Here is an 11,314-nt window from a genome sequence, read left to right on the forward strand (position 1 = left end):
GGTCTAAGGGCCCAGTTCTTTGGAGCCAGCCCAGCCTTGCACGCCCACTGGCACCCCGAAATGTGCCAAGAATCAAAATTTGCTGGACAAAGAGGAATGTCACCAAATTATCTGGAAATTTTGAAAGCTGACTTTGTTTCAGCTTGAAACAAAGGATTTCTTTAATGTGTTTTTTATTTCCTGCTCTGCAGGAAGTCTGAGATTTGCTTCCAGTGAAGGTGGGATTTTGCAGAGACAGGCAAGTAGGATGTAGAACAGGGGAGTCCCTAACTTGTGGCATTCTGCAGGGGAAAGCTGTGAGGTGCAGAGTGTGGCCACCCCTGCAAGGTCCCTCACACGCACTCAAGGCCTTTCCAGGAATTGTCCAAATCTAAATCAGCATCTTTATGGAGCAGTTGTTTCCTAGGGGAGCTCTGTCCAGTTCTAAGCAGTGACTCCATAAGACAGAGATCCCTGGGCAAGCAATAAGAATCCTTAAGTGAATCCCTAGAAAAGCGACTGTTGCCTTGTAAACTTAAAAGGCTGCATCCCCTGTTGCCCGCGGGGCATGCAGAACTCAGTCACTGGGGTCAGAGAAAGGCTTAACTTCAAAATCCAGCAAACTTGGCATGCTGTCAGCCAAGCAAAAAAAAGGACTGTTGTGTTATTTCTCTCACAGCAGGCCAAATTCTGTTGTCCTTGCAGCAGTGCTGAACACAGCCTCAGAGGCCAGCAATTCATTTAACTTGATATTCCTATCGCTAACCCTGGCGTGTCATCTGCAGCCTCCAGAACATAAATTACTTGGGATTACTTCACACATTTCTGAGCAGCTCCATCTGATTTCCGCAGGGGCCTTGGACAGCATCACCAAGTATTTCCAGCTGTCCCAGGAGGCAGAGGAGAGGGTCAACGCCTCCACTGTTCACCCCGACAGCACGGTGGAGCTGTCGGCCCGGACGCGGCAGGAAGTGGAAGGCTTAATGGCGGCGAGGGAGGCCCAGTTCCAGGCGACGCAGGAGGAGCAGTCGCGCCTGCTGGACGAGCTCGCAGGCAAGCTCCAGAGCCTGGACCTCTCTGAAGTGGCTGAGAAGGTATGTGGCTGAGAGCTGCTGGCACAAGACCTCTAGCAAAAATAAAGTGGAGCTTTGTGAAGAAGCGACGGGTGGGAGGAACTGTTTAGAGCTGGAGAGTGGGAAACGCTTCCTTGAGGAAAAACCACACTTTTCTTGGATGATGGGCTGTTTTCTGAACCACAACAGAGCTGTTTAATCAATGAGCTCTCAGACCTACTGGCTTTCAGGCACCAGCTTTTCACATTGGTCTGTCTCCTAACCCTCTCCAGTCCTGACAGAGCACCCACCTTTTCATCACCCCGCCTCTTAACCCAAAGCCCTTTGCTGTGGACAGAGCTCCCTCATGCAGTCTGCTGGACTGAGAATTATCCTCTTAAGCCTGTCCTCAGTTTGTGTGCTTGCTTTCTGTCAGCTCCTCTCTTCCTTTTTTCAGCTCCACAGGGCAGAGGCTGTGCCTGCACAGTGCCCAGCCAGGCAGTGCTTTGCCCTCCGCCTCCACATTACCCTACTCCTGTCCTCCTCCTTGAGACAAAGCAGAGCTTACAAGGAGCTGGAGGCAAAAGGGCATTTTCTCTGTTGAAGCTGCCTGTTCATCTGTAAATGTGATCAAGGGTAGCTTTTTCTTGGGAGAGGCTGGGTGTTCCCTCAGTTTCCCTTTGAAGTTGGCCAGCTGCATTCAGAGATCAATCCTGCAAGAAGAGGGGGCTGCAGGGGACTGCTCATTAACTCCCCTGGGCAGGATGAGACAATTCACAGGCTGAATTGTCTCCTGTCACTTTATGACTGCTGTCAGCTCTTCTTTTTTCTCCAGAGGAAAAAAAGAGACATCTTTTTGTTTAGTTTCCCTTCCCCTGCATTCCTGCCTAACTGTTTTTGAGGACTGAAAATCCTGGCTAGATGTTTATCAAGGCCATAAACACAGTTGAGTTGCTTAAAGGTATAATCACAGGACACCAAAAAACCCACCTTTTTGCTTTCTAGCTACTGCTGGGTTGCGTGCCAAGCAGGTAAGAGGGACTCATTTACACTTCACAGGAGACAGCTGCAGCTAACTTGGCACAGCCCCTAAGTTTTCCCAGTGAGGTTATTTTGGCTGCAAAGTACATAGGTTAGTGACTATCATTTGGCAAAAGGAGGTGGGGGGTGGAAAGGGAAAAAAAACTCACTAGAATGGGGAATTTCCCAGTTTTCCCCTGTCTAAAACAACTCCCAAATCAGTTCACTGCTAAGTCATTGAGCAAGTAGTGGATAATTCTCAGATTGAAATGGTGTTGCTTTTTGTTTTTTAAAAAGTCTACCTTTAAATTTCCTGTGGGAACACATCCTTGACAACAGTTCACAAACTGGAAGGATGAAATCAGGGCAAACACTTGGTGGAAGGAAACGTGACAGCTTTTTGAGGAAGATGGAAACAAGGCTCCTGTTCCACTTGGAGCATTTCAGCTTGTTAGTGTTTCATTTGTAGGGCATTAGAGCAAAGGAAAAGATACTACTCTGCACAAAACACTTCCTTATAAACTTGCTGGTTGGGAGGGTCAGTTTTTCCTCCAACAGTAGTGCAGCCTGACTCTGAACGAAAGGTGTGCAGACAAGAGTAGCTTGAAAGCAATGCGTAAATGCAGCTTTCCTGTGCAAGATGGGGTGCAGGAAAAGGAGACAACGGAGGTGCAGCATGGCTTCCCTTGCAACCTCCAGCTACTGCAGCAGCTGGGAGCTGGCTGTTCCTAACCCAGCTAAAGCCAGGAAGGTGTGGGGGGGAACAGAAGCAAGATGAGTGGTGCGGGTATGGACCTGCTGCAGGAACCACCTCCAGCTCTGCTTCAGCTTCCCTGCCTGTGGTACTTGTGGCAGCAGCAATGGGGTGTTTCTCTCAGGGTAGAGCAGAGTCCTGCTCCATCCCCCTTGCAGCTCAGCAAGGGAGACAAAGCTGTGACTGCTTCCCTGGTGTGGTGTGTCCCTGCAGACGTGCGGCACTCCTGCCGGAGCCTCCTGTGCCGAGTCCGAGTGCGGTGGCTTGGGCTGCCGGACGGCGGAGGGGAAGCAGCAGTGCGGAGGGCCAGGCTGCGCTGGGCTGCTCACCGTCGCTCACAGCGCCTGGCAGAGAGCCATGGATTTTGACAGAGACATCCTCAGCGCCTTGGCAGAAGTTGAGCAACTCTCCAAAATGGTAATGTGCCAAATCAATTGTGAGATACTGCAAAAAATCTGTCTTTCAGTTGTAACAAAAGTTTAGACCCTAACTGACAAAGTATGTGCCTGGCTGGCTTCAGAATACTTCGGTTGCGTAACTGCATCGTGCTTGTAAAGCTCCTTGGAAAGGGAGCTGCCTGAAATGAACCTTCATGGTTAACTAAACATGAGCCAGAGTTGTTTAAACTAACATTGGTGGTATGGATCATGGCCAGCTTTTAAAAGTGTTCTGTGAGTTTTATGAGAAAAAGCATTTCTCATTACTATTACCTCTGACTCCAGCTGCATTTTTGTTTTCAAACAGCCCTTAAAGCATAAGCAAACGTGCAATCAAGCCTTCCATTTTCCTCTCTTTAGGTTTCTGAGGCGAAACAGAGAGCCGATGAAGCAAAACAAAACGCACAAGCAGTTTTGCTCAAAACCAATGCTACGAAAGAACAAGTGGACAGAAGCAATGAAGATCTGAGAAACCTTATTAAACAGATCAGAGACTTCCTAATGCGTAAAAACCTTACATTTAAATTGTGGTTTAATTCTTGGGTTTGTGAAAACGTACCTTAAGCTCTGAATCATCCTCTAAGGGGCAATGCCAGAGTTGTGTGTCCCTCTGCCTCCCTTTTAGCCAGACTTGGTGTGCATGATGAAATCTAGAAACAAGAGAAAACCATGACAATAGGAATGTGAAAGCAAACTGTGGCCTGTTCATTTCAGAGGAGGCTGCTGTAGATTGCCAAGTGTGTTCATAAGTTCTGGCTAGAAAGCCAAAGCACTGTTCACGGGGAGACAAGGCAGAAACTGGGAGTTTATGGAAGCAGGGAGAGGTTAAATAAGAGCCTTATTTGCTAGCAAGGGGCAGCATGGCAAACCCCCTCCTTCCCCATTTGCACGAGGCTGAGTATAGTGGCAGCACAAATAACCTATGTGCAGCTGTTGGCTTCCTCTCCTGCAGACTCAAGTGCCCCCCAGCCTCAGTGGGGTGGGGCAAAGTGCTGAGATCTTCACATGGCTTCCATGAGAGCTCTGCCAGCAGGGCCTGGGTGCCTGCTGGGGCACTGCCCCGGGGGTGGGGGGGAGGCTTCACCCTCAGGAAGTGCTTTTAACACCTTGATTTGCCATAGGGCTTGGCAGAGGAAGTCTTCTGATGTCTTCCTTCTTAGGGGAGCAGCTGGATGAGAGTCTGAGCACTGAGGCTTGGCAGAGGGAGGCTCTTATCTTTGTCATTTGTGTCCATGGAAAAGAGGAAAGTTGTTTCAGGGAAGGTTGAGATTGGGTATTAGGAAGAACTTTTTCACTGAGAGGGCAGTTAGACACTGGCCCGGGGAGGTGGGGGGTGGGGAGTCACCATCCCTGGAGGTATTTAAAAGCCATGTAGATGAGGTGCTGAGGGACATGGCTCAGTAGGCTTGGCAATGTTAGGTTAGTGGTTAGGCTTGATGATGTTAAGGGTCTTTTCCAACCAAACAATCCTATGATTCTGTGACCTCCTAGAAGACAGTGCTGACCTGGATAGCATTGAGGCAGTGGCTAATGAAGTGCTGAACATGGAGATGCCAAGCACCCCCCAGCAGCTGCAGGCCCTGACAGAAGATATTCGTGAGCGTGTAGAAAGCCTTTCTGACGTGGAGGTCATTCTGCAGCAGAGCGCTGGAGACATTGCCAGAGCAGAAATGCTACTGGAGGAAGCTAAAAAAGCAAGGTATGCAACCCTGGTCTGGAGTGGCTTAAATGAAACTTGTTTCACTGTGTCAGAAAATGCAGTTTTTAACTTTCACCTGATGTAGACTCTCATTCCTTCACCAAGGGACAGAAATGGCCCTTTGCAGAGTCTGACTAGTTCTTTTTTCCAGTTCCAAAGTAAATGCATTTTTAGCATTAACATAGTTTTGCTCCATAGCAAAGGTGCTACAGATGTTAAAGTCACTGCAGATGTGGTGAAAGCAGCACTGGAAGAAGCTGAAAAAGCTCAAAATGCAGCTGAAAAAGCCATCAAGCAAGCTGACAAAGATATTAAAGGAACTCAAGACCTGCTAACCTCGGTGAGTTCTTTATAAGTATTTTTTAAGATACAGGAAGAACTCAGAAAGTGGTGTAAGCCTGTCTAGGGAAGGCTCTTGGGCACTGCAAATCAGGGACTGTACTTAAAATGAATCTAAACCATTCCTGCCTTCACATCAACTTTTGAGTTACTATGGCAGATGCTAAGGCAGGATTTGCACTTAAGAAACCAAACCCAAATAGCTTTTCTCACACCATATCCTGCACCATTGAAGCTAAAGGAGCCAAGATTCCCTGGAAGGCCCCCAGCAGGGCACTAGGGTAGCCATGCTGTAGGTATCATCCACCACCACAGCAGGATTAAAAGGGTAGTTGCTGCAGTCTTGACAGAGAATATATTCTTAGACTTCATCTCGGAGCCCTCCTGAGCCCTATGTGCTGTCTATACCCATGGAACTTGGACAGCTTAGCAGATACCCACCTTCACAAGTCCAATATTAGATGATGGAGTTAAATACCTGAAGTTTTGCCTGGCATCTCTTGCACTTCTTATCCACATCCCTTAATGCTTTTGCAGCCCCATACATACCCTGTCATCAAGCAGCAGGCTCTTTCACTGTAACTGGCCAATTGTAGGACAACTCCACCACTGTTTTTTCTGTCACTTCTATGGTCATGAGCTAGTTGATCAGGGCCACTGCAGAACGTTTAGTATTGCACTTTGAAAAGACACTGAATGTAACTCTCAGCTCTCTTTGTGTTAGATTGAATCTGAAAATGCAGCATCAGAAGAAACACTGAACAATGCTTCCTTACGTCTGTCTGAGCTGGAGAGGAGTGTTGAAGACCTGAAGCAAAAGGCTGCTACAAACTCTAGGAATGTGGACAATATAGAAGAAAAGATTGTTACTGCAAAACAAAATGCTGAAGAAGTTAAAAAGGTGAGAAGCTCGGGAAAGAAAAGAGAAACCCCCAGGTTTAGCTAAGGGAACACTAGTGAATACATGTGGTCCATTTCATTTATTGGTCAGGTACTGGGGATAAAAAAGATGCACTTTAGTAAATTAATTAAGATAAATGCTTTTAACTTTGGAACCAGATACAGAGAGAAGTATTGAGAAGGTTTCAGGTTCTAAAAGAGCTGCAGGAAACCTGTCATGCTGTCACACTGTCAGCCTTCCAGAGATTTGTTTCTGTCCCTCTGCTTTATTATCTGCCACAGGAAAACTGGAATTTTTTTTCCCCCTTGTATAGGGTATTTATGATTCTGTGACAATCAGAATTGTTCAGGTTGGAAAGAGACTTTTGAGTCCTACCCTTAACCCAGCATTGTCATGTCCACCACTAACCCACGTCCCTCAGCCTCACACAGCTTTTAAATACCTCCAGGGACAGTGACTCCACCGCTTTGCTGGGCAGCCTCTTCCAAAACTAGACAACTCTTTTGGTGAATATTTTTTCCTAATAGCCAGTATAAACTTCAGGCTATTTCCTCTCATGCTATTGCTTATTATGTGGGAGATGAGACCAACACCCACTTTGCTACCACCTCCCTTGAGGTGGTTGTAGAGAGTGATCACATCTCCCCTCAGTCTCCTTTTCTCCAGGCTAAACAACCTTGGTTCTCTCAGCTGCTCCTCATCAGACTTGTGCTCCAGCCCCTTCTCCTTCATTGTCCATCTCTGGACACACTCGAGCTCCTTGGTGTCCTTCTTGTAGTGAAGGGCCTAAAACCAAACACAGCACTCAAGGTGTGGCTGCACCAGTGGTAGGGTCCAGGACAACCAACCTGGAATTTGGCATGTACAGTCAAGTGACAAGAAAAATCATTAGCTCAATATAAAGCCAGAGTCATTTCTGCATGTGAGAGAGAGAAATTTTGCTCTGTGACCATATGGTGTTGCTCCCAATGTCTGCCACACTAACAGCAAAAGAATGCTCATTAACAAAACCATTGACAAATCTGCCAAAGGAAGTTTCACTGCTCCCATCTGTTGTGTATAGTTAAGCCCATCACTCTCCAGAGAGACTTTTTTTTCTGCCAGGAGAGATGAATTATCCATCAAATCAATTCTTTCTGAACATTAAGTAGTATTTCAGCTGCCTGCCATATAAACACAAGAGGCTTCCAGTACCCCTGCTGCACGTTAACTTGCTCAGGGGTTGAATTCAGTTGGGCGATAGGACTTTTTAACCTCACAGAGAAAAGCACAGCTGAGGAACCAGTCTCCTGCCATCTCCAGCACCTTCACCTACACAGACTACGCAGCTGAAAGGGTTTCAAGGGTATTTCCTCCTCAAATGCCAGCAGTCAAGCAGCAGCAGAGCCAAATTCTTCACCATTTGCAGCTTTCCCACTGTTGTAGGAGCTGGGGCTACCGTTATAGTGACAAGAGCTGTACAATGGAATCCTATAAAGCCTTACCAAGTGTTGGTACTGAAGCTGTAAAGCAGCCACGGATCAGCAAGAGGGCAACCGATGAGTCTTCCCCCAGCTCTTGGAAGTGTTGAATATTGAGTAGGCAAGACCATTTCTGCTTTTTTTAAATGAGCTGAGAGTGCAGCCTGTCGGTTTGGCCGGGAGGAAACACCAACTCCCGCGGCAACTCAGCCTTGTCACTGAGCTCCATCTTGTGCTTCCATCCGGAACTGCAGGTTCTCGACACGGAGCTGAACGACAAGTACAAAACGGTGGAAGATCTCATTGCCAAGAAGACCGAAGAGTCAGCGGACGCCAGGAGGAAAGCCAGCACGTTGCAAGATGAAGCTAAAGCCTTGCTGGCTCAAGCAAACAGCAAACTCCAGCTGCTCAAAGGTAAGGCTGTTCTGCAGAGGGAAGTTGTCATCTTAGACTATGAAACAGTTTCATGCTGCTAACCTGGTGGCAGTAGGAAAAACATGGGAATTAATTCTTTGTCAAGGTTTGAGCAGCTTTCATAGAATCACAGAATAGTTGGGGTTGGAAGGGACCTTTAGAGATCATCTAGTCCAACCACCATGCCAAAGAAAGCTGAAACACCTGAAGCACAGAGTTGTGGTGTGGCACCTACCCCTGCTCCAAGGACCACTGCAGGGAAGGAACCCAAGTACTATGTTTAGGACGAGGAGTAACTCATCCAAGCGAGACCTCCCTATCTTCAAACAATCCTCCCCCCTCTACTCCACCCCAGAAAGCTACTTAAAGCCAAATCAGGATACCTCAGATCCAGTTCACACATTAATTTAACATTTATTATTGCCAATTAAAGTTGATTGAACCAGGAGGGGGCAACATTTTCCTCTAGGCTTTGCCAGCCTAGGAGCTCACTGTTCCCCATAGCTGCTCCTGCACTGTTCCAAAGACTCACTGAATGGTCTTAACCAGAACAAGCTCCAAAGTTTCACTGTTCTGTAAAAGCCACCACAGAGCAGAGAATTTTGAATATGAATCAAAGCAAGCTTTTGGATTTCCACTTATGGAAACTTCCTCCCTTGTTGCTTTATGTCCCAATGTTAAGGAAACCGAGAGGTGCCACTCCAGCTTTTGCTTTTTTTCCCCCAATAAGGTTTTCTTCCGCAATAAAAATGAATTTGAGTAGTAGTTTATCCTTAACTATAATGATTTACACTTCCCTCCATTAAAACACCCTAATTAAGCTGTTTTTCTCCTTCCTTTGCTGACAGACTTGGAAAGTACGTACGAAAACAATCAAAAGGTTCTGGAAGACAAAGCCAAGCAGTTGGTGGAGCTGGAAGAGACCGTTCGCTCGCTCTTACAGACCATCAGCCAGAAGGTTGCTGTTTATAGCACTTGCCTATAAACAGGAGCAGGGAATGCTTGTGTTAAGGATGGAGTTTACAAGTATTACACTAGTTCTTTTTGACATTACACTAAGACCTGGTAAAGTAAACAGGTTTTATATTGACTTGAAAGTCACAGAACCAAAGACAAATAACTTTTTGATGTTGAAAATAAACCATACTTTTGTATCACTGTATGTACCTAGTATGGCTCGTTAAGTTCCTCCCTGCTTTCAGAAGCTGGAATGGCACATCAATTAATCCTTTAGCAAGTCTTGTTTTTAAGCTGGTTAGAGATCTAATAAAATCTTAGCACCGCTGTGTTATCCTAAATAAAGGCTACAGTTCCTGTGACACTGACTTATCCTATGACACTGACTATCCACTTGTAATTGTGATCTGGGTGCTCACTCAGATCACAATTACAAGTGGATGAAGAAATGCCATTGTTGTGTGGTTAGCTAGCATCTGTGCCCCAGCACTCAAAAAGCATCATCTGATACCCTTTTAGTCTTAATACTAGTTTCATGTCTCTGATACAAGACACTTGATATCTGGAGACAGAGGCCAGCACTAAGGGGGTTAATGCGGTTTACATTTCAAGCACCAAATTTGAGGTGATAAAGCAAGCTTGGAGGATCAAGCCTGTCAGGAAAAGGAACTGCAGAAACTGAGTGAGTGAGTCCAGGAGCTGCACACAGGTGGCTCCAAGAACAGCATGTGCTTAACAAAGCACAAATCAGACTTTTTCCAAAGTGCAGCAGTGCCATCCAGCTCACCTTACCTACTCCCCAGGTTGGCTGCAGAGCAGCGCATCTTCAGACAGCTGTACGGGACTGCACAAATTGATCTGGCACATTCATTAGCTACACAAATCAGCATCTGAACTGCAACATGCACTTACACATCCCAACTGCTCTCACCTGAGGAATACCTCTGGGTATATACTTTGATCTGCACCTTACTTAACCTTGACTAGTTTCAGCAAGTCAGTCAGGACAGCTCTGACAGAATACATCACTACCTAAGCAAACTGAAGAGCAGTGTATGTTTAAATAGATCATTACCCTTAAGCTCCACAGGTTATAATGCTACAGCAAAAAATCCATCACAGGAATTGATCAGCGCACCAGCATCACCCACTGTTCCAGTGCTGTTCTAGCACTCAGCACCTGTTAAAAACACAGTTTGCAAACTTTGCAACGTTCAGATTTACCCACCATCAGATCCCTCACAGGTGGCTCAGCAGCTCATCTTACTTTATCCTTTACAATAACTCTGTACACTTCACTAGAACAGGTGTGACAGGGACAGAAGTAACAACACATAACAGGAATTTTAAGGCCTTGAATTTTATTTTCAAGTGTCTGGGCAACAGTAGCCTCCAGCATCATTTTAGTTGTATTCTTGATTAAAGTTTCTCTGACTTTCCAAACTTCATTTAACATGAACAAAATGAGATGCAAGAATTTGTAACTGATGAGGCTCAAGGCTGAGCTGCAGTAAGAGTGCCACAAGGGAGTGGCACACAAAGCTGAGTGGGCTCACAAAGCTGTTCCTGAAAGAGCAGGGCTTGTAGGAAGAACTTGCAAAGGACAAGATTAACACTTAAGAGCGTTTACCTGCGTCAGGCAGAAGTGATTCCAAAACACCAAGATTTATTCAAGGAATCACGTTTTTCTTCTCTTGCTATTGTCTCACCTTTGCTTTCCCTTCAACTTGCAACTAACATCTGAAAACAGATCCACACTAATTCCCAATAACCCAGCATACCCATGAATGGCATTAACACCTATCCTGGTGACAAGCTTAATGAGCTGTCATGGTTTATCCCCACCTGCATTTTTACAAGAGTTAAAAATAACAAACCAAAATGATGAACAGTATCACTGTTCATTTGCTGATTTCTATCACTCATATGGCTGATAGACTGACCGTTGAATAAGAAGCTCCAGAGAAAGGCACAAGGATATAACCACTTTGTACACCAAACCAAGTAGCTTTTGCACCATCTTCTGAACACACATTTCTCATTCCATTGGCATAATGAAAAAGAAGACACACACTACCAGCAGATACTAAAGTCTTCTTCAAGGCAGAAAAGACAAACAAACAAAAAAGAAATGGCACCCTGCAAAACAAAACCAAAATGAGCAGCTGGAATTGAGCACATGCCATAGAGATGCTGGGGATCTTCCAAAGGTTCCCCTTGTTTGTGAGTTTCTTCACATATTCCACAATTTAAAAGGAGGAACAAGGTTGATCAGCAAACAAAACCCAAGACAACCCTCCAG

General features: G+C 45.9%; 1 protein-coding gene across 1 annotated transcript in view; it reads left to right on the forward strand.

Moving 5' to 3' along the window:
- LAMB1 (laminin subunit beta 1) overlaps nt 1-9,217 on the forward strand; it is a 43,455-nt gene extending 34,238 nt beyond the window's left edge. The window contains exons 26-33 of the mRNA XM_062018777.1: nt 832-1,073; nt 3,019-3,222; nt 3,603-3,747; nt 4,734-4,941; nt 5,140-5,281; nt 6,005-6,181; nt 7,896-8,055; nt 8,904-9,217. Of these exons, the coding sequence (XP_061874761.1) occupies nt 832-1,073; nt 3,019-3,222; nt 3,603-3,747; nt 4,734-4,941; nt 5,140-5,281; nt 6,005-6,181; nt 7,896-8,055; nt 8,904-9,040 (1,415 nt within the window). The 3' untranslated portion in view covers nt 9,041-9,217. The remainder of the gene's footprint in view (nt 1-831; nt 1,074-3,018; nt 3,223-3,602; nt 3,748-4,733; nt 4,942-5,139; nt 5,282-6,004; nt 6,182-7,895; nt 8,056-8,903) is intronic.
- The last annotated feature ends 2,097 nt before the right edge of the window (nt 9,218-11,314 follow it).

This window comes from Colius striatus, chromosome 1 (genome assembly GCF_028858725.1).
Source record: "Colius striatus isolate bColStr4 chromosome 1, bColStr4.1.hap1, whole genome shotgun sequence".
Lineage (NCBI taxonomy): Eukaryota > Metazoa > Chordata > Aves > Coliiformes > Coliidae > Colius > Colius striatus.